We start from the raw sequence: 22,315 nt of genomic DNA, 5'->3' as shown, positions 1-22,315 counted from the left end.
TGTGAGGTGAAAGTCGGTCTCGGAAGGCGCCCACGGGGGGGGTTACTGACACTGTTCAAGCGAACTTCCACCTTAAGAAGCTAGAAAAGGAGCAGCCAATCAGCACCCCAGTAAAGCAGAAGAAAGGAAATAATAAAGAGAAGTCGGTAAAGGGTAAAACAGATGTACACTAGAGAAAATCAACAAAGCCAAAAGCTGGTTCTTGAAAAGATTAATAGCCCTGGACCGTGTGGCTCAGTTGGTTGCAGTGACGTTCTGTGCAGTAAAAGGTTGCTGGTTCGATTCCCAGTCAGGGCACAGACCTAGGCCACAACTTTGATCCAAAGTTGGGAGCATTTGGGAAGCAATCAACCAATGTCTCTCTCCCTCTCTCTGCTGTCCTAAAACCAATAAATATGTTTTAAAAAGAAGAAAAAGATTAATAAAAGCAGTGAACTCCCTAGCGAGACTGATTAAGGAAAAAAAGATAGCAAATACGAATTATCAATATCAGAATGCAAAAGGGAACTCTATTTTTACATAAGACTTTACCATAAAAAAAAAAAATTCCAGACCCAGACGGCTCTAAGCTGGTGGAGTTCTTCCAAGCAATGAAATAAAAAATACCAATCTTAGACACACTACCTGAGGTTAGAGTCAGGGATCACTTCCTAGTACGGCTGAAGAGGTGACCTGCCCCCAACAGGCTATTTCCTGTTCTCGGAGAGCTGGCAGTTCTGCTTGAGAGAAGTTCGTGCCAGTGAACAGATGTTGACAATACGGAGTGAAGCGGGTGGCGCTGGGGAGGCACCTGACTCAGCTCGGGGCGGGGGTGGGGTAGATCAGAAGTGACACCTCAGATGTGCATCGGAATGAGTCAGGGGGGAGGTAGGAGGAATATCCAAGCAGAGGAGACCGTCTGTGCAAAGAGGAGAGACACTGGCATGAATGTGTTTTACAGAGTTTGATGGACTGTCCCGAGGGGCAGTGGAGCCGGGAGAGAGATGGACAAGGCCCCCCCCACCCTTCCCTTCCCGAGCGGCTCCCTCCCTGGGACTCAGCCTGGATGGTTGGGACACCCCATAAACCCCATGTCTTTGGGTTCTTCAGCCCAGAGGAAATCGCCAGTTTACACACGGGCCTCTGCCTTGTTCACAATGAGGGAGGCTGGGGGGTGGGGGAGCGAGGAGGCAGGGGTGCCCCCACACCCTCTCACCCCCCCCTCGGGTCTCACCTCCCACAGAGCAGCCTCCCTCCCAGCATGATGACCCGCAGAAACACCTACGTTTGCACCGAGCGCCCGGGGGCTGAGCGCCCGTCGCTGTTGCCAAACGGCAAAGAAAACAGGTACAGAGGGGGCAGCAGTGGAGAAGGGGGTGTGGGGCGGGGGGAGGGGGGACCGGGGAACATGCGCCTCTGCCCTCCCCCTGGCAGGATCCACCTGCGTCCTCCCCCCTCAATTAATTAACCAGTCATCAGAACAGGGAAGCTGCCTGCCCTGTTCTCTGCCCACGAGCCTTAGAAATCGGAGTTGATTTTTTTTTTTGAATGATCCATTTTTAGAACTTAGAAGCCCCAGAATGGCACAGCTTCCACATCCTCTGGTTGGCTTGTTTTCAAACTTATTTGCTCCAGTCTGTTCTGTCTCCTTCAGCTGGCAAGGGAGGGAGACCGGCGCAGACTGGCTGCAGCATAAAAGGGAATGAGGTTGTTCCTGTCAGGGTTCAAGTTCAGGAGTGGGGGCGGGGGCGCTTTGGGACAGCGATGCGGCTGCCCTCCAGGACTGTAGGGATACACAAATAATAATTCATCAAGCAGTAACCGCGTGCCTGGCCCCTGGACCTTAGCTGGTTGAAGGCCCCTAACGACTCTGTGAGGGCGAGCCTGGTGTCTCTGTTTTCTGGCCAAGGAAATGAGACACAGGAAGGTTAGGCAAACCATCCTGGCCACGCAGCTGGTGACTGAAGGAACGAAGATTCTAGACTGACTCTGGAATCTGTATTGTACTCATTATAATGCATGGCCTTCTGGTTCTAGTCAAGAGACGAGTACAGTCAGATTATAGACTTGGCTGCTAAAATGAAGAGACCCCAAGGTATCAGGGCTTCAATGAGAGGGCAGTTTACTCCTCTGTGGCGTAACCATTCAGGGGCAGGTACACAAGGTCCTCCAAGGACCCAAACTGCTTCTGCTGTTTTTCAACGTGAGGCTCCGGCTCTAGGTGTCAGGCCGCTGCAGCAGCTGGCAGCATTTCCTAACCAGCCAGAGGGACAGAAAGAAAGTAGAAGGCAAGCAGCATTCTTTTTAGACCCAGAAATAGTACCAAGCACTTGGCTTATATCCCATTGGCCCGACCATGGTCATGTGACCACTCCTAGCTGCAAGGGAGGCTGGGAAATGTAGTCTCTAGCTGTGTGGCCTATCTCCAGCGCTCATACTCTTACAGGTTTGTTCACTATGGGAAAAGAAGAAGGATGGATTCTAGGGGAGAGGTGGTGGCATCTGCCACTGTCAGGGTTCCCTCTTTGAGATCCACACTGGTGTGGGGGTCCCTACAAGGATTGAGATGGGAGGTCTGGCCCCTGCTGTGTCAGGCCTGGGAGGGTGACAGGGGCTGGAGGAGCAGGCAAGGCCTGGGAGGGTGACAGTTAGGCCACCACTGCCCCACAGCATCTTGAGAGAGTGAGGAAGAGGGTTCCTTCCTCTTTATTTTCACCCATTGAAAAATTGCCATAACGAATATAGGTCACCTTGATGTACTGAGCTGCTCCTTCCCAAGTTTGGATGATGAGAGTTGATAGCAGAGTATTTACAAAGTTGATGGGGTTCCCGAGGCTTGGGTGGCACAGGGCAAAGGATTCCTCCAACGATGTTTCTGAATCTATTCAATAGCTGCATTTGGAGAAGGAGAGCTGGATGGGGGCCGGTTCGGAGGGGCAGGGTTTGAAGAAGGGGCAGCGTGGCGGAGGGAAGGCTTTGGAGGGAGCTATTCAGTCGACAGCTTGCACAGCCTACCGGTCTCTAAGCCCCAGGCTGGGGGAAGTTCGTGATCTCAGGACAGGACAGGGAAGAGTTGAAGGGACTGGGGACTTGGCCGGCCTGGGGGCCCCACCCTGACTTGTTCCTCTCTGCCCGCAGCTCCGGTACCCCACGGGTGCCCCCCGCCTCCCCCTCCAGCCACAGCCTGGCTCCCCCATCAGGGGAGCGGAGCCGCCTGGCACGGGGCTCCACCATCCGTAGCACCTTCCACGGCGGCCAGGTCCGCGACCGGCGCACAGGGGGCGGGGGAGGCGGGGGCGTGCAGAATGGGCCCCCCGCCTCTCCCACACTGGCCCACGAGGCCACACCCCTGCCCACTGGGCGGCCACGCCCAACCACCAACCTCTTCACCAAGCTGACCTCCAAACTGACCCGAAGGTGAGTCCCACTGGACATGGGGGACAGGGTTGGAGTGGGGGGCTGGCTGGTGAGGCCTAACCTGTCTTCTACTCAACTCTGCTTCCTTTACCTCGACATCATCATCTCCTCCTCTTCCTCTTCCTCCTCCTCCGTCACCCTTCACTCCCTCCTCACACTACAGGGTTACCCTCGACCCCTCTAAACGGCAGAACTCTAACCGCTGTGTTTCGGGCGCCTCTTTGCCCCAGGGATCCAAGATCAGTAAGTCCTGTCTCCCTTCCGCTCTGCCCGCTCTGCCTCCCTGTGCGCATGTCTGAGTGGTGCGTGCAGGCATGGGGGGGAGGGGCGGGGCTCCAGGAATGGCGGGAGGGGGCGCCATTTACTCATTTAATGAACAATAGTCTGGTCTCTGGAGCCAGACCCCTGAGATTTAGACCCCAGCTCTGCTGAGTGACCTTGAGCAAGTCACTCAACTTCTCTGGGCCTCACTGTTCTGTAAAGATAGTAATAACAGTAGCTCCCTCACAGGGTTGCTGTGTGGACCAGATGAGGTGATATATGGGCTGAGCTTAGAGTGCTTAGAGTGTTACCTTGGAAACTGCTTTGTAAATGGTTGCCATTTTATTCATTGAGCACCTACTGTGTGCCTGTCACCATCCGGAGGCCCTGGAGGAAAGAGAACAAACTGTACTCCGCCCGGGCAGGGCCAGTGCTGTACCAGGGAACCAGACAGTCAACAGTAAATAAGTCAAACGTACAGGCCCATCGGGCAGTGACAGACACTAAGAAGAGAACTAGAGCAAGGAAGGGGGGCTGCGGTGTGGAAAAGGGTGGGTGCCGTTTTAAATGGGCAGGCCTACTAAGGGCGTGTCATTGGCACAGGGCCCAGGGAGGGGGGCGCGTGCGTGTGCATGTGTGTGTGACCCCCTTCTCGATGTGGGTGTGTGTCTCTGCCCACTCGCCCCTTTCTTTTGTCTTCCAAACTTTTCGGTATCTTTCCTACGACCTGCACTAACCGTAGGCTCTCATTCTGGGCCTGGAAAGGGAGCTCAGAGCCAAAGGCATTGGGTGGGGGGAGGGGGCTCTCGAGGTCCGGATTAAACACTGCCCCCTTCTCTCCCCCAGGGTCTCAGACGAACCTGAGAGAATCGGGGGACCTGAGGTCACAAGGTAAGTGCATGGGCCTGCCCCTGATGGCCACCCCAGCCCTGGCCCTTCAACGGGACCTGAACTTCATCTTCCCAGACCAACTCCCTTAAATGCCCCCGTAACCCTCCTCCCTTCTCTGCCTGCAACTCTTCTTCTCCCTCTGCTGAAGGCCCCCATTTCCACCCCAGCCCTGAGCACCCTCTCCTGACATTCTTTAACTTCAGGCTCCTCCTCCTATGTCCAGCTCCCTTCCCGCCCCCATCATTGATGCCACCCCTCCTTTCCCCTCTCACCCAGTGAGGCGGAATGGTGGCGGGCAGTTGTGGGCTGGCGGTGGCCAACACTCGCCACACAGCCCCAGGTGGAACAGTTTAGACTTGGAGGGCCAGGCTGCCATGCTTCTTTGGCTCTGCCGTTGTAGGGCAAAAGCAGTCACATTCAATATGAACGTGAACGGAGGTGGGTGTGTTCCAGTAAAACTTTGTTTACAAAAGCAGGCAGCGCTCCACTTTGCCAAGTCCTACTTTAGTTTGGCACAATACCAGTGTGGAGACTCCCAGTGGGAATAAAGAGCTGCCCCGGCACTTCTAACCAAAGTCCCAGAACTCACTCTCATTGGCTGAAGCTTGGTCATGTGTCCAACCAATGCCTGTGGCCACAGGGGTGGAATGCTCTGATTGGTCAGATCTGGTCATCCTTAAGTCAGTCACAGTGGCCAGGGAGATGGAATGCTCTCATTGGCCAGAACTGAGTGGCGCTCACCCTTGGCACTGAGAGGTGGAGGCAGACCCCATTTGAATCAGAAAGACTGGATCTGCAGTGTTTCTCAAAAGTAGTACCCTTGGCCTTGAGGGAGGACGTCTCTGTGTTGTGCAGGGTCCTCTTGCTCGTTGCAGACCACATTGTCCCTGATCTTCCTCATACACAGCATAATAAATGCCCACGGTGCTTACATCCCTAGACATTGTGACAATCGGAAAGCCCCCAGAAATGTCCAAGTACCTCTTGGGGGGTGACAGTACTGCTTCTAGATGAGAACCCCAGATCTAGGGTGGGGAGGCTTAGTCCTCAAGGGAAAAGTGGGATGTATTCGTTAAGAAGCAAGCACAGCCGCCAGAGGAAAGAGACCCCAAAGCACAAGACAGAGATCAATTTCTCTCTCCCACAAACCAGGGGGCCAGGGTGGGCCCGTGAGGTCGTTCGGGCCCTCGGGTCTTGACACCACCAGCCCTTGAGACCCCATTGCTCTCGTCACAGCTGAGTCCGGCTCACAGAACGAATGGGGGGCACGGGAGGCTAGGGCACGCAGTGTCCTCCGGAGGAGGTGACGTGTGTGCAAATGCACCTGCCTCCAATTTGAAGATAAGGCTTCAGGGGAGGCTGGGAAATGTCTGGGTGTCTGTATGTCCAGATGGAACTTTGTTACTGGGGTTTAAAGGGGGAGACAGGGTTGGGGCCGTAGGGATCCGGCCCGAAGCAGGAGCAGTTTCTCTCTTCTCCCACCTGTGACCTCTCGTATCTCCCACCTCAGTTGCCATCTACCTTGGGATCAAACGGAAACCGCCCCCCGGCTGCTCCGATTCCCCTGGAGTGTGAAGCTGACCAGCTCGCGCCCACCCGAGGCCCTGATGGCAGCCCTGCGCCAGGCCACCGCGGCCGCCCGCTGCCGCTGCCGCCAGCCACAGCCGTTCCTGCTGGCCTGTCTGCACGGGGGTGCGGGCGGGCCCGAGCCCCTGTCCCACTTCGAGGTGGAGGTCTGCCAGCTGCCCCGGCCGGGCCTGCGGGGAGTTCTCTTCCGCCGCGTGGCGGGCACCGCCCTGGCCTTCCGCACCCTCGTCACCCGCATCTCCAACGACCTCGAGCTCTGAGCCGCCACGGCCCTGGGTCACCTCCTCTTCGTCTTTTTTGTCCCTTTCACTTCTTCTACAGGAGGGAAAGGGGTCAAGGGGCGGATTCTTCCATTGTCATCCCCGTGTCCCCGAATTGGATTCAGGGGCAGAGGCCGCATCCTCTCCGGGATGCGTGGCCTGAGAGAAGAGTGCGGGCTCAGCAGGGAGAGCGGGTGCCTTCCTGGAGCCTCCAGCCAGTCCCGTCCCTCCGCACCCTGCCATGGGGCGCCTGAGGAGACTTTGGGGGCAGGGCAGGGGCAGGAAGGGAAACTGAGGACACGCTTCCATTCCTCCCAACACTTCACGAATCAGGCCTTGGGCAGGGGCAGGAAGAAGGGTTGCTGAGAACTGAAGACTGGAGAACTGGGGTGGGGGGCTGGGAACGGGGGGTCAGAGAGGCAGATTCCTTCCCCTTCCCCACCCCCCATGCTCGAACCCCCCTCCCCGCCCCAGGCTGGTGCGGGACACTTTGTACAAATCCTTGTAAATACCCCCACGCCCTCCCCTCTGCAGAGTTCTCTCAAGGAGCTGGCGCTGTCGCCTCCGGTTTTTAAGTTATTACACCCCCACCCTCCTGTCTGCCCCTCACCTGCAGCCTGTTTGTCCAATAAACTTAGGAGAGTCCCCGTCCCCCATGCTGACCCTGGGGTTTTCCTTCCCTGCCCTCGCCTGCAGGTGAGACGAAGAGGAGGAGTGTGACTTCGGGCCGTGGTTTCTCCTCTCTGAGCCTCGGTTTCCTCATCTGCAGAATTCGGGTGGTGGGGTGAGAGGGTCAAGGACAATTGTGGGAGAGGGCAGGGCAGAACTCAGCCTCGTCCACAAGGCGCCCAGTTCCTATATGGGACCCCCGTTCACCCACTCACGTGCTCACCCACATGGTATATTGGACTCAGCCACTTCCTCCTCCAGTGGTACAGTTATTCAATAAACAGTCATTGACCAGAGCCGCCTCCGTGCCAGGCACAGTGCTGACGGAGACGCAGGGCGCCCTGTCTGCGGGGGACGTGGGTTACGGCACAGACACTAGAGAAAGGATGGCTTCGCGGGGCCCCAAAGGGAAAGGAGGTTGGGGAAGGCACTGCAGAGGAAACCTTGCCACAGCTGGGTTCTAAAGGATCAGGAGTTGACCAGGTACTGTGTCTGCCCTGGGTAAAGGCCTGGGAGGTAGGGGTGCGTGGTATATCTTCACAGAACTGTGGGTAACCAGTGTGGCTGCTACGTTGGGGACAGGTGGAGAATTAGCGAGAGATGTTGTATTAGAACTAATAATCCATCTACACTTAAAAGCTGTATGTTTGGTTATGTTATTTAATGGTCCAGGGGTCTGACTTCAGGTATGGCTGGGTCCAGGCAGCAGGCCATCTCACTTCTGTTGCTTTTCAGCATGTTTCGTACTAGCGTTTTTATCCAGTAGACTCTCCCTGATGGCAAAGTGACCCCAGCACTTCCCGCCTTCATTCCTCCAGCTTGCTCTCTGCAGCAGGACGTTTTTCATTGCCAACTCCCAGCAAAAGTTCCAAGGCAGATTCTCAATTGTCCCAGATAAGTCATGTGACCATTTCTGAACTAATCACTGAGGTGCAAGTGGCCAGGCTTGTACATAGAGCTGGACTTGAAGGGTGATTCCCCATAAGAAAAGGAGTTCTGAACAGCAGGGATGTGGGAACTCAATAAACCTGAGAAGTTGAGGACAGGGAGGCAGATCTTGTTCATCCATGACCTTGTGGGCCAAAGTGAGCAAACTGGCTTTAATATCCCAGGGCACTGAGGAGCCATGGAGGGTTGTATGCAGGGAGGAGCTTTCACCATATATCAGTTGCTCCTCTGCGGCTTGGTAGGGTCAACCCTTGTATTTTTCATGGGGCCGATAGGATGTGAGGAATGAAGGGGTGGAGATTAAAAGTGATCAGTGTTGAAAAGTTCAGGGGCTGGGACAGGAGCACTCCCGTCTCGCCGCAGAGGCCAGAATAGCGAGCTGTTGCAAGGTGTTCATGGTTGAGAGGGTCCGTGGGGGTGATGCATGGCTTGGAGGGAAACCAGCCCTATGCTGGGCGCACAATGGTGACGAAGGCAGCCCCAGCCCACCCCTTAGGGCTCACAGTCCAATGAAGGAGGCAGCTGTGTCCTCAGTCCCGGTCCAGACTGGGCAGGGCTGGTATGGGGGAGTCCGGAGGGGAGCCTGCTCTAACCAGGGAAGGCTTCCTGGAAGGAGCAGCTAGCCGGGCATGGGAAAGTGCAAGGGGGGAGGGGATGTGGTACCTGCGTTCTAGGTGACGGAGCAGCACATATAATTGAGTGGGAAGCAAGATACAGAGTATGTGTCTCAGCAAATGACATCTGATTCAGGGTGGGACGGGAGGCTGGAGGTGTTGGCAGGGCCTTGGAGGTTGTGGAGAGGGACCTGGATCATCTTCCAAGGGCACTGGGGAGCCATGGCGAGGTTGTGAGCACGGGAGAAGCAGGGACAGGTTTGTGCTGTGAAGTGAGGGAAGGACACGGCTCAGAAGAGTAGGGAAGAGGTAGGGGCAGCACCGCAGGTGGAAAGAGAAGGCGTGGATTTAAGGTTTGAGGTTCAAAGTGGGCTGGGTGGGCGCGGTAGCTGACAGACACCTTGGGCTGTGGATTTGACTGGCTCCGCCTGTCCCGCACTGCAGTGTCTGTGGTCTGTGTGGCCTCTGGGGGTGGAGCTGGGATTAGTGAGGGGATCTTGTAAAGGACATCCTGGCATCTGACAGGTCCTGCGTAGCTAGATCTTTGGGGTCTCTCCTAATGCTCCTATTTCAGTGATCTCAGAATTCTTGGGTAACTCCTGGGCCTCAGTGTCCCCTTCCTGCTCCTTCCTGGGACCAGACTCCAAAGTCCCTAAAGGCTTCTCGGGGATGGTCCGCCCCAAGCCCCTGTCTCGGGGAGGAAACAGCCTGAGCAAAAAGACATCGAGGTGGGAATTGCAGGGTGTAAAGAGCCAAAGAGCACAGAGAAGAATATGGGGAAAGAACTGGGAAGATGAGCCTCAGCAAATGGTATGCATCACAGTTTGACCCTGAAGAGTCGCAAATACTAGGAATGCTTTTTAGAAGATGTGGTAGCCACCGGCAGTTGCTTGAACAAAGCAAGTGTGGCTGAAGAGGCTGGAAGCAGCTACGGAAGGGATGAAGTCAGACCTCACAGAAGGCCAGTGGAGAGCACAGTGAGGTCTCAAACTGAAAGCCTGTGAGCCAAATTCAAGTCTCTGCCTGCCCTTCTGGCTTGCGTTTCTGCCTCAGGTGGACCTTGTTTGAGGTCTGCGCATGCGTGATCAGGAGCCGCGGTTGGGGAGAGCCCGGGCTTGGCTATTTGACGCTGGACCACACCTCTCTGGGTTTCAGATTTCCCATCGAGGCTTGTAATTTTGGATTACACTCTCTATCCTAACTTTGCCTCATTTTAGAGATGGGATAAAACGTGCCTGGTACTTTCCGAGAGAGGGCAAACCACCTCGAGGTCAGGCAGCGGCCAATTGCAAAAATGCCTCCTCCCCCCTCAATAACTATCTCACACAAAGTTAAGGCCACCATTGCTTTTACTTGTTGCTTTAAATGGAAAAAAAGCGTGAGCTCCAGATACGTAAGGCACTCTGCCTTAGCCAGAACTCCTACTGGTGAGCAGAGCTCTGGGGAAAGGAGAGGAGGGTGTAAGGGAGGATTTTCATTGGCCAGAACCCAGAGGATGGAGCCCACTGATTGGAACTCCGGTTGGAACGGGGCCGCGGGTTCCAAGAAGGGTGGATAGGGCCCCGGGTTGATGGAACCAGCACAGGCCAGCCTCCGGGGGAAAGGGGCGGGGCAAGGGGTGAAGGGGCGTATCTCCACTGGGCCGGGCCTTCCCTTCGGCTGGGGCTCCAGCAGTCGGCGGCAGGCAGACGGGGAGTCTACTTCTGGGCGGGGATCATGTCGTCGATGGACTGGCCCTTTTCCAGCTTCTTCTCCATCTCCACCATGAGCTTCACGCCGTCCACCACCAGCTGCACCTGCGCTACCTCGGACGAGCCCAGACGATCGGCGTTGGACACGTCGAACACTGAGCCCACGGCAGCTGTGTCCACGCCACCTGCGGGAGCAGAAAGCAGGGGCATGAAAAGGGAGCAGAGGTGCAGGAGCTGCGCCCGTGCCAACCCCGACAGCCTCCTGCACTAAGTGCTCACTGTATCACACGTGAGGTGCACGCAGAGCCTCCTAAAGGCCTTTTGCCGGCCCACGTCTCCTCCGGCTTTAGTTACCTCACCCCTCCACCACCCAACGCGAAAATACAGCGTGGTGGGTGGGAGAGTGAGCTCTGGAGCCCCAGGCTGCCTGGGGTCTAGTCCTGACCGTCTTCCCATTTATAGTTGGGAAACCGAGGCCCCTAGAGGGACGGGGACATACACACTGTGTATTTTATAACCATGATGATATCACTTTGACTCCTAAGAGATAAGGCGTTTTGATGTCCGTTTGCAGAGGAAGGCGCTGAGGTTCACAGAGGGCACCCTTGCAGACCCCAGAACTCGAGGGAATACCCCACCTCCCCATCCGCCACCGCGAAAGGCCCGCCCCGGACGTCGTGGGAGGGGAGGCGGGCCGCACCTGTGCCTCGCTTCTGCAGGCGCAGACGGCTTAGAATCTCCTCGAACTTGGGGTGCTTGCTCAGGTGTGCCAACTTTACGTGTACGCCCCCACGCAGCCCGGTGCCCAGGTTGGATGGGCAGGTGAGCACGTAGCCCAGATGTTCGTTCCACATGAAGGGGTGGCCGGCTTTCTTGAAGATCTCCTCAATCTGAGGTAGGATGAGAGGACCAGGGGTCAAGTCAGAGTCAGCGGGCGCCCCCCAAGTACACCAAACCCGGACGGAGTTCGAAGGGGCAGGGCTTGATGCGGGTGGGGCGGGGTCCTGAGAAGGTGCGGCTGCGAAACAGGGTGGGATGATGTTCTGAAAGGAAGGGACCGAGAACACAGAAGTACGCAGGATTCTGAGCAGGATTTCCCGAGAGGGCGGGGCTTGAATGTAGGGGTGGGACCGAGTTCCCCAGGAGGCGGGGCCTTGGAAAGCGAGTTGGTTGTGCCTGAGGGGGTGTGGCTTGGGCAGTATTGGGAGGAGCCTGGTTGGAAAGGGGCGTGACCTCGGGCAGCAGTTAGGAGCGTGTGGGAGGGGCCGGTTTCCAGGGGCGGGGCCTTCGGTAGTGGGTGGGGCGTTTAGGGTGGAGTCAGAAGTCAGTCGCCAGGGCAGGCACCCACCTTCTGCAGCCCCACGCAAAAGCGGCGGAAAACCTCCTTCATGTTGCCCCCCTTCTGCATGGAGATGACGCGGAGATGATCCTCCTCGTTCACCCACACCAGGAAGGTCTTGTTGTCGTTATGCCTAGGGTGGGGTGCGGCAGGAGACGAAGGAATCAGCTCCACGGGAACCCCATTTCCCGCCCTCTCACAAATACCCACCGCTAGAGGGCAGCGGTCGAGGGGCAGGAGGTGGTGGCGTCTGCTTCCTCAGAATCGCAAAAGCTTACACCTGTAGACCACCGTCACAGGATCTGTGACTTCTCGAGTCTTGGGAACAAGGACTTTTAGGATCTCAGTCTTTGAACAACATTAAATCATAGACTCTTAGAATCTCAGAGTCAGAAGCTTGGAGTTCAAGACTGATATATAATGCAAATCCTACATCTGGTCTCTGGACTAGAGAATCTTCCTATCACATTGTTACAACTCAGAAACAGGGTCTTAGAATCACAAATAGAATTTCAACGCTTGAAACCGCAGTATCACAGAATCTGAAATTAGTGAAACTTTAGAACCTAAAAATCTTTTTTTTAAATTTTATTTAGTTATTTTTCAAGTACAGTTTTTTGTCTATTTTTCCCATTAGAACCTAAAAATCTTAAACTCTTGAAATCTTAGAATCACCCGCTCTGTAAATCTTGGAACCTCCACTCTCCAAATCGCTTGAAGCCTAGCTTTGCGCAACCTTTTTAAATCTTTGACTATCAGAATCAGGGGTTCAAAGATGTGTAGAAAGCCCAACTAGTGACCATAGTTAGTAAGAACGATCATACTAATAGCCAAGAAGCACTGAGAACTTACTATACGGGAGGCACTATTTTCCGTGATTTACATATATGAACTCAATAGTCCTCACAAGAACCGCAACAGCTGTGAATTCCTGGGACCTCTGCTTTACAGATGGGGCGGAGAAACGTTAAGTAACGCACCCAGGGACACACAGCTAGTAAGTGTCAGCACTGGGATTTGAACCCAGACACTCTCATTCAAGTCTAAGTTCCTAACCAACACCTCCCTGGTCCAAGTTTCCCAAAATATGTCACACAGACCACAGAGTATTGGCCGGGGTGGAGGGTGAGGTCCCATTCTGGTTCTTGGAAACATACTGTGGTCTCGACTTTGGTGGAGGAATGAGGAGGATCGTGGGGGGACTGGAGGAGGCTGGAGGGAGGGGAGACTTTGGGACGGGGGTCTCACCAGATGCCGCGGGCGTCGGGCCAGTCCCGGGCCATGCCTGAGGCCAGCAGCAGCGGGGACACGGGCTTGTCAAACAGGAAGTGGTCGTCGATGAGCTGCTGCTGCTCCTGCTCTGTCATGCTCTTCAGAGGGTAGTACTTCCCCTTGAACTCGCCCGTCAGGCTGTTGAGGGCTAAGAGGCCACAGGAAGGAGGGGTCAGCAGCCTGGTCCCCCTAAAGCAGGTGGTGGAGAACCCGGGGACCCGACACTGCTGCCCCTAAAGGGTTTGTGCTGTGGCCCCGTGTGTGCTTGAATACTGTGCCTAAACCCAAATTCATGCCCCCTCCAACATGCTCCTCCCCTGCGTGCCCAGAGCACCTCATGTGCTCAGGAAAACGTGATTCTCCCCTCCCCTCACGTCTGGTCCACCCGCGGGCGTCTCTGGGCTGGTGCCCGCTCCTCCTGGCCCGCAAGGCAGAGAATGAGTGTCAGGAATGTGGGGGCCATCAGTGAAAGTTATCATAACATAGTATATATAGTACTTGTATGCATTCCTATGTATACCAAATATATATTATGTGTATAATATATTTGGATATATGTATTTGTATAATTCATATTTATTTCTATACATTTTAGACATTATTTGTATTGTATACTAGGTGTGATATATCATATGCCACCTACTATATTATTAAAAATTATTTATGTAATCTGCCCTGGCTGGTGTAGCTCAGTGGATTGAACACGGGCCTGTGAACCAAAGGATCACAGTTCGATTCCCAGTCAGGGCACATGCCTGGGTTGCAGGCAAGTTCCCAGCAGGGGGCGCACGAGAGGCAACCATACATTGATATTGCTCTCCCTCTCTCCTTCCCTTCCCCTCTAAAGATAAATAAATAAAATCTTTAAAGAAATTATTTATGTAATCTTACAAATTAAATTGTATTTAGAACGAAGGTAATAAATGCTCAGAACTATCATTCCTAATTATTTTGCTACATTTACTATCATCTACTCCCCTGAAGTCATCGTCATCTATCAAAGCCGTGTGGTGGGAATGTCACAGCATGATAGGCTACTGTGTATCTCATCCCAGCTCTGCATGGTGTCCCATTATAGCTTAAGATCAGCCGTGGTAGGAGAATTTACACCGCGGCAATTGGCAATTGCTGCAAATCAGAGCTGTTTTGCTGTTGCTAAACATTGATCAGAATGCCATGAGTTCTGACGGTTTCACTTCCAAAACATACTCTTTCTCCCCATCCCATTGCTACCCCTCGCCCTTCACCTGGACCACTGTGGTTGACCCCTCACAGCTTTTCTGCTCCACCTCTTCCCGCACTCTGTTCCCCACCCAGCAGCCAGAGGGCTCCACGTAAATCTGAACCTGCCCTTCCTCTGCTCACAGCCTCCCACGACTTCCGCCTCCCTCAGAATCAAAGCCAAGCCCTCTTGACAGCCCCCGAGGCTCTGCCCCACCCGACCGCCCCTCTGAGCTCATCTCCTTGCCCACTCGGCTCCGGCCACGGTTGGCTTCCTTGCTCTTCCTCCCCACCTCAGGGTCTTTGCACTTGCTATTCTGCCTGCTGGATTCTTCCCAAGGTCGGCTCCTTCTTATCAATCAGGTCTCAACTCCTTCTCCTTTAGGTAACTCCCCGCTCCATACACCCAGTCACTCTCTGCCACACCCGTCGTTTCTTGGCTTCATGGCATTTGGGAATTATCTCGTTCTTTTGCTGGCTCCCGTGTTTCCTCTCCTCTCCCTGCCAGGCTGACACTGTCTTATTCATCATGGGAGCCCCAGCTCCCCACACGGGAACCAGATCAACCACAGATGTTAGCCGGCGCCGGCTGGCCGGCTGGGTGGATGCGAGGACCCTGGCGCAACCAGGTGTGTCCGCCTGGATCTGCTCAGGGCGCCCCAAGGCTGGGCAGCTCTCCTCCGAGACCTGCCCCGGGAGGCACACCGCCAGCTGGCACCCACCAGGCACCCAGGATTCGCCAGGCAGTGCCGGTGTTTTAGAAAAACAGGGATCCAAAGGGGCCAAGAGAGGTGCCCTGGAAGGAGCAGAGCCGGAGCTGGGTGACCCGAGCAGTGGGCGTCGGAGGGGCTCTCACCTTCCACGGAGAGCTTCTCCACCGCCCGCCGCTCGCCGCGGGAGCAGTGGGGCGGCAGCGTGTAGCCCTTGATACTCCGGCCGGTGCGGACGCGGCTGCTGAACACGTAGTTGGGGTCCAGGTCGTCTCCGCCCTGGAGGGCAGCGGGGAGGGGGGTCAGGGCCTCCGGGGTCCCGCTGGCTCTCCGCTGCTTCCCTGGGCTCCGCCCTCCCCGCCGGCCTGTCTCCCCACCTCCCTCCCTGCCGTGTCTCTCTCCGTCTCTGGCGCCCTCCCATCTCCTCTGCCCCTGTGTTTCCCTCCATACCCCTCTTCTGCCCCATGTCTGCTTCTCTCCCTCCCTCCCTTCTCCTGTCCCTCTGTCTCCTTGTCTGTCTGTCCTCTGTCCCTCTTCCTGTGTTTCTCTGCATCTCTGAGTGCCCTTCCCACCTCAGTCCTCTGCCCTCTCTCCCCCACCCCTCCCCTCCCCTCCCCTCCCCTCCCCTGGGGCAGCCGACCTTGAGGTTCTCGTGGTTGAGGTCGGTCTTGTGCTTGTCGGTGGGTTTGTAGCCCCCGTGCCGGTCCTGGATGATGGGGTCGAAGAGGTCCTTGAAGACCTCGTAGGACTCCTCGTCCCCGGCCACACAGCCCACGGTCATGATGAAGGGGTGACCTGGGGGGGTCGAGTGAGGTTAGAGGTGCTTGTGCCCAACCGCGGAAGGCCTGGTCTCCTGGGAACGTGTACATCGTGTGTGCACATATGCGTGCATGTGTGTGTTCGTGTGCATATGCGTGTGTCTCAGCAGGGGCTCATTCAAGACCCCTGGGTCAGAACTGAGAGGGGTGGTAAAAGGAGAGGGAAGGTTGGGAGGGGTCAGGCTGGCCTGGGGGCCTGGGGAGACTACTGGGGGCAAGGCAAAGGAGAAGGGAGAGTCTCTGGGGGCCAGTTACTAGGTACTAAAAATATAACCACTTCAGCCCTGGCTGGTGTAGCTCAGTCAGTGGATTGAGCTCTGGCTGTGAACCAAAGGGTCGCCAGTTTGAGTCCCAGGCAGGGCACAGGCCTGGGTTGCGGGCCAGGTTCCCCACTAGGGGGCGCGCAAGAGGCAACCACCCCTGGATGTTTCTCTCCCTCTCTCCTTCCCTTTCCCTCTCTCAAAAATAAAGAAATAACCAAAATCTCAAAAAAAAGAATACTCTTTTTTTCAAAAAAAAGAATGCTCTTTACTTTAAAAATAAAATAAAGCCCTGGCTGGTGTAGCTCAGTGGACTGAATGCAGGCCTGCGAACCAGACAATCACAGTTCGATTCCCAGTCAGGGCACATGTCTGGGTTGCAGGCCAGTTCCCAGCAGGGGGCGCAGGAGAGGCAACCATACATTGATATGTCTCTCCCTCTCTCCTCCCCTTCCCTTCTAAAGATAAATAAAATATAAATGAATAAATAAATAAAATTATAAATCTGAAATTTCAAAAGATTGTTAAAAGATTCTTTCAAAATAAATAAATAAATAAAATTATTACCACTTCAGAGTCCCAACAATCATAGAATCTTCACCTAGAATTTGCCAGGGCCTTAGAGAGTCAGCTTCCAGACAGTACCAGACCTGCGAGACCCTCTTGCTTCCCAGGTGGGGTAACAGTGGCTGGGAGACCGAGGGCCCCTCTCCTGCATTACGGGACAGGGCTGGAGGCTAAGGCTGGACGCTGCACCGCTGGCCCTGGCGGGTGTCCTTGCGGCAGGGACCGCAGCTCCGTTGACACCACCGTCCGTGCGCTCACTCGGTGCTGGGCGCCACCCCGGCGAGGTTCGAGCGTGGGCTCCTCCGCTGTCCCAGCACGGGGCCCGTTCTCGGGTGAGGAAACTGAGGCCCGGGGAGGCAAAAGGACTTCCTGGGGGGGCCTCCCATGACCCTCGTGGGTATTTATCGAGTGGGAAGTACCAGATCCGATCCCAAGCCTCTACAGCATAAGGGCTCCTTTGGTTGTTGTAACAGCCCCATGAGTAGGCCCCCACTTTACAGATGGGAAAACTGAGGCCCGGGAAGGTGGGATCGAGGCCTGAGGGGCAGCCTCCTTTGCCACCCCCCCTACCCCGAGTCCCCATGAGAAGCCACCAGGAAGACTTACCTGGGTTGTCCACCCCGGTCTGGATGACATCGTCCAGTGTGAAACCAGAGGGGGTCTCCTTGTCCCGCAGCTTCTTGTAGAGGTCAGGGGTCAGCACCTTGGCCATGTGGTTGTTGTGCTTGCTGAGGTCGGGGTACTCCTCCTCAGGCTTGTAGTTCAGCTTGAACTTGTTGTGGGTGTTTCCGAACGGCATGGTGGCGGTGGGAGGGGCCTGGGTGGGGGGCAGAGGAGGGGGAGGTTAGCCGCCTGCAGTGGAGATCAGCGAGGCTTTCAACCAGGCCAGCCTGAGGGCCGGTCCTTACTCCCGAGCCAGGTGACCGGGAGCAAGAAGGTCCCCTCTCAGGCCCTGGCTGGTGTAGCTCAGTGGATTGAGCGCAGGCCTGCGAACCAGACAATCGCGGTTCGATTCCCAGTCAGGGCACATGCCTAGGTTGCAGGCCAGTTCCCTACAGGCCAGTTCCCAGCAGGGGATGCACGAAAGGCAACCATACATTGATGTTTCTCTCCCTCTCTCCTTCCCTTCTCCTCTAAAGATAAATAAATAAAATATTTAAAAAAAAAAGAAGGTCCCCTCTCTGAGCCCCCCTGTGTTTTGACAGGGCACATCAGGAGTCTTGGGTCAGAATTCAGCTCTGGCACAGTGGGTTGGAGCAGTAATGGTGGCATGGATAAGCATGTAGGTTCTAGCCCTGGCTGGTGTGGCCCAGTGGATTGAGCGCTGGCCTGAGAAACAAGGGGGTCATTGGTTCGATTCCCATGCAGGTCACATGCCTGGGTTGTGGGCCATGTCTCCAATAGGGGGCGCACAAGAGGCAACCACACAGTGATGTTTCTCTTCCTCTCCTTCTCCCTCCCTTCCCCTCTAAAAATAAAATAAAATAAAATAAAAATAAAAAATAGCCCCGGCTGATGTAGCTCAGTGGATAGAGCACGGGCCTGCGAATCAGAGGATTGTGGTTTGATTCCCAGTCAGGGCACCAGTCAGGGCACATGCCTGGGTTGCAGACTGCTTCCCTGCAGGCCAGTTTCCAGAAGGGGGGCAACTGTACATTGATGTTTCTTTCCTCTCTCCTTCCCCTCTTTAAATAAATAAATAAAATCTTAAAAAAAAAAAAAAAAAAAGACTGTATCTTCTAGAATCAGGTAGCCTGGATTTGAATCCCAGCTCTGCCACTTCCAACAAGCTTGGTGACCTCAGGCAAGCTGTGTTGCCTCTCTGGGCCTTCGATGACCCCTCTGTAAAGCAGGGGTCGTCATACTGGCACTTGCCCCAAGGGGATGTTGGGAGGTTAAAGCACTTGAAATAGTGCCCACCCTGCAGTGAGCTTATTTTGCCCAGCTATTATTATTGCTGTTGTCGCTGTTTTCCGGGTTCGTGTGGGGACCTGGCGAGCAGGTGGAGGGTGTTGCTGGGAAGGGGTGTGAGCAGGGAAGGCTCAGTGTCTTGGGTGCCCAGTCAAGGGCTGAGGGGCAGGGCGGAAGGGCGGGCTGGGTGGCTGTGCCCACCTCTGTGCGCTGATGCCTCTCCTGCAGCGCCCCGTTGGCAAGAAAACCTCAGCCTGTGGGGTTAACAGAACTGGGTTCAAATCCCACCCACGCCATTCCCCTGCTGTGCGACCCCAGGTCAGTGGCTCAAGCCTCTCTGAGCCTCTGTCACCTGTGAACAGAGCCTCCCCCAAAGGGTGGCCGGGAGGATTCTTTGAGTCGGGGCATGTGGCTGGCTGAGCTCAGGTGCTGGCGTGGAGTCATACCTAGACGGGGTGGCTGCTGTTATCGTTATTATTACTTTTGTTCGCGAGACCCAGAAAAGAAGGACCTTTCAGCAGTGATGGTAGGCGTGGGGGCGCTCACCCCCATCTCCAGGGCTGGGGGGCAGGTAGGAGGGTGGGAAGGCTGGGACCAGGGTAAGCTGCAGGCTGAGGCACCAGGCCAGGGGGCTGGGAGGCCGTAAAAGACGCTTGGAGCTGCTGTCCAGTGCGGGAGATTATTTTTAGAGTCTGGCAAACCCCTCCCCCCCAACCCAGCTGCCATGCTCCCTCCACACACCCCGAATTCCAGGGGCTCGGCTTGCACCACGTCAGCAAGCCGGAGACAGGTGTGCCAGGGAGGACAGGCATCGGGCCTCGGGGCTCCTGGGCTTCCTGCCCAGAAACCCCCCTTCCTAGGGCGTACCCACCCCCATCCCTGCTAAGGACTTGCTGGGAGAGGGCAGTGAGACGGGGTGGGTGAGCCCAGGAGACACAAGCAAAAATAGCCCCAGACACACACACACGCACACACACAGTCACACACACACACATCACCACAAACAGCCACATGCACACACCTCCAAGCTCAGGGACACACCCAGGATGCAGGCACCCACGCAGGAGCCACAGACAGACAGGCAGACACAAGGTCGCACTGTTGTGAGACTCCACAGGGACCCGCATGGCCACACAGGCAAAGACCCTGCAAGCACCGGCTCTCACAGACCCTGACAGGTGACACAGATACAGCCCCACGGCTGTGGCGCCCGGTTCTGGTGACAAACTCTTATAAATGTGAGCTGGGCCCACAGCCCCTCGCAGTGGGGGACAGCTGTCAGCTGTCAGGGCTGCTTTTGTCTCCAGGTCTCTCCCCAGGACCCTGTGTCACGCGTCCCAGCAGGGGCTGGGGGCTCACAGGTTGCGGGGGGCACTCCCCGACGCCAGGACGACCTTCCCACACACTGACCTGCCTGCGTGCAGGAGGATGTGGGTGCAGACACGCAGGCCCCCTTCTGCAGCCAGACCAGCCTCTGGCACCCACAGGAGCCCCCCGCTCCCGACCCCACCCGACTGCCCCGCGGGCGGTACCTGTCTGGGCTGCGCTGAAAGGGGCTCTGCGTACCGGTGAGGCAACTCTGACCCGAAGGAAGAGCCTGCAGCCCTGGCCTTATATAGGTGGGGCCTGGGCTGTGCTATTGGCTGGGAGGGGCTGCCTCCGGAGAGGGGGGCTGGAGGGCAGCTGAACCTCTCACCTCGCCTCCTGGGCACCGTGCCCACTCCGAACCCAGGCATGCCTTGCGCCCAGCCCCATGGCCTTCTATGGGCCGCCCCAGGGCAGCCCCACCAAGCCGGTCCCCTGACCAAGTGCTGAGTCGGGCTGGCGGGATCAGCTGGCCCCCAGCCAGGGACACAGGACAGTTGCAGGAACCGGCCCAGGCACGTAGAAGACATCCTCCCCTGGCCCTCTGCAAGGCCACCAGCCCCCTCCCGTGTCCAGGCCTCTCCTCAGCCCCCAGTGGCCTTGACCGGGGCAAACTGGCAGGTGGCGAGCCCCGCCCCTGGGGAAATCTTGCAAGTGGCCCCAGGAGCGCCAGGTATACGGTTTTCCAGAAAGGCTTTGTGACTTGCCCACCGTCACCCAACTATAGGGAGCACACACCAAGGCCAAGGTCGGAATTTAACGCAGCCCCCCCGGAAGCCTGCGCTGCGATGCACTTTTCTCCTCGGTTGGGGGTGGGGCGGGTGGAAACTGAGGCTCTGCTGAGTTGAGGTTCAAACCCAAGGCCGGGGTTGGAGGCCGTGGTCTCCCTTCCACTTTGGCCCGGCTGGTGGCAGTGACGCAGGGAGATTTCCGCCGTGGAGGGGACAGGGAAGGACTCGCCCTGGACAGGAGTTTATTTTTAGCGTGCGTTTCCCTGCCTCTGCGAAGGCCCAGACCCGGGGCGCTGGGTATGGGGGGGCCGGGGAGGGGCAGGTGTTAGGGGGTGGGGTCGCCACGTGTCCAGGTTAATTATAACCAGGCGTCTCGGGTGTCCCCTGGCCTCGCCTCCTTACAAGGGCAGCAGCGGCTGAGAGGTTGTGCCCACCCCCTAAGGAAGGGCAGCGACGCGGGTTAGAGCGCCCCCCCCAGACCCGGGCTCTGAAGACCTGGGCGGAGCACGAGCTCTCGGCACCTCGGCCGTGATTGGACGTCAAGGGCTGAGGAGGGGAGGCTGTAGCGGGAGGAGGGAGGCACCGGGGAAGGTGCTCCTCCTCCTGGAAGGAGCCACGAGTGCAGCGGGGCGGGCGCGGGGCGGGGGCCGAGACGGCAGGGAAGAGAACGTTCCCTTCCCTCCGGGGCTTCTCCCTCTTCTCGGATCGCCCCCATTTCTTCCCAGGCAGGTGCGGACTGAACTAGGGAAAGGGGGTCCTCTCTGCCATCTCCCCAAATTCCTGGTGGGGAGCTTAGAAAACTTTGCCTTGGAGCCCGGAGCCTGATCTCTCCATCCGCCTGTCCCTTCCCGGCAAGGTCAGAGTGGCAAGGCCTCCCTCCCGGTTAGGGAAGTTGAGGCCCAGAGCGGAATCGGTTATGCATTTATCTGGAATCATTACGCCTTTGTCAGTGTAACATTTATCGAACGAGCACTCACCGAGGGTACAGCAGAAAACAGCCTAAACCCCTGCCCTCAGGAGGTGACAGTTTGGTGACAGTGACCAGGTCGATATATGGCGTCATGTCAGGGGCAATAGGGCTTTGGAGGAAAGTGAAAGAGGGTAAGGAACACTTGACAGCACAGCAGGGACACTGAGGCGAGGCCTCTCTGGGGAGGTGACATGAGGGCAGAGACCCAAGGGGGGAGGGGGGAGAGCCTGGTGGGAAATGCAGAAGGCAGACAGCAGGTGCAAAGGCCCTGAGGTGGGAGTGGCTTGGCTTCTTGGAGAGTCAGGGAGGAGCTGCAGGGCTGGAGCAGATGGGGCAGAGGGAAGAGTGGGAGGAGGAACAGGAGGCTGGAGAGGGGGTGGGAGCAGACCTGTGGGGGGCTGGGGGCTGCAGAGACATTTCCATCCCACCAGGAGAGGCATGGGAGCCACAGAGTGTCGTGAGCAGGAGAGACAAGGGATCCAGCGCATCACACAACCTGTGGGTGGCACGGCCCAGCCCCCTGGGCCCCTAACAGTCCCTTGTGGTGACATTTGACAGTCTTTTTGGCCACACAGCATTAGAAGCCCTTGCTGTTTGGAGAGGCCCCCACCCTGGGATGGCTTCCGTTGGAGAAGCCAGAAATGTTGGAAACTTAGTGTCCCAGAATTCTCTGCAGTAATAGTCCCCTCATAAGGCTTGGAGAGGTTAAGTGACTTGCCCAAGGTCACACAACTGGGAGGCAAACTGGCACAGTGCAGTGGGGAGTAGACTCGGGCTTGGGAGAGAGTAATGTCAAGGCCTCTCTGAAAGGTCAGACTCTGTCGTCGACCCAGA

At 56.5% G+C, this 22,315-nt stretch overlaps 2 protein-coding genes across 3 annotated transcripts in view; one reads left to right on the top strand and one right to left on the bottom strand.

The window, feature by feature from the left end:
- Positions 1-7,360, top strand: part of MARK4 (microtubule affinity regulating kinase 4) — a 31,049-nt gene extending 23,689 nt beyond the window's left edge. The window contains exons 14-18 of one of the 2 annotated variants that reach the window (XM_053668591.1): positions 1,223-1,326; positions 3,118-3,396; positions 3,560-3,639; positions 4,504-4,548; positions 6,059-6,213. In XM_053668591.1, coding sequence (XP_053524566.1) covers positions 1,223-1,326; positions 3,118-3,396; positions 3,560-3,639; positions 4,504-4,548; positions 6,059-6,123 — 573 coding nt within the window. In that variant the 3' untranslated portion in view covers positions 6,124-6,213. Of the gene's footprint in view, positions 1-1,222; positions 1,327-3,117; positions 3,397-3,559; positions 3,640-4,503; positions 4,549-6,058 lie in introns of both variants that reach the window. The other variant, XM_037148026.2, reaches the window with a different exon arrangement.
- A 2,597-nt stretch (positions 7,361-9,957) lies between these two features.
- CKM (creatine kinase, M-type) lies at positions 9,958-20,044 on the bottom strand. The gene is made up of 8 exons (XM_037148053.2): positions 19,948-20,044; positions 17,111-17,321; positions 15,500-15,654; positions 15,006-15,138; positions 12,905-13,076; positions 11,666-11,789; positions 11,018-11,207; positions 9,958-10,502 (listed from the first exon to the last, which is right to left on the bottom strand). Exons 2-8 carry the CDS (start codon positions 17,301-17,303, stop codon positions 10,324-10,326), a joined length of 1,146 nt encoding a protein of 381 aa, XP_037003948.1. The 5' UTR covers positions 17,304-17,321; positions 19,948-20,044; the 3' UTR covers positions 9,958-10,323.
- Positions 20,045-22,315: the final 2,271 nt, after the last annotated feature.

Source organism: Artibeus jamaicensis, unplaced genomic scaffold (assembly GCF_021234435.1).
Source record: "Artibeus jamaicensis isolate MK-2021 breed Jamaican fruit bat unplaced genomic scaffold, CSHL_Jam_final contig_1526, whole genome shotgun sequence".
Lineage (NCBI taxonomy): Eukaryota > Metazoa > Chordata > Mammalia > Chiroptera > Phyllostomidae > Artibeus > Artibeus jamaicensis.
This window is presented reverse-complemented; position numbering and strand designations above follow the sequence as displayed.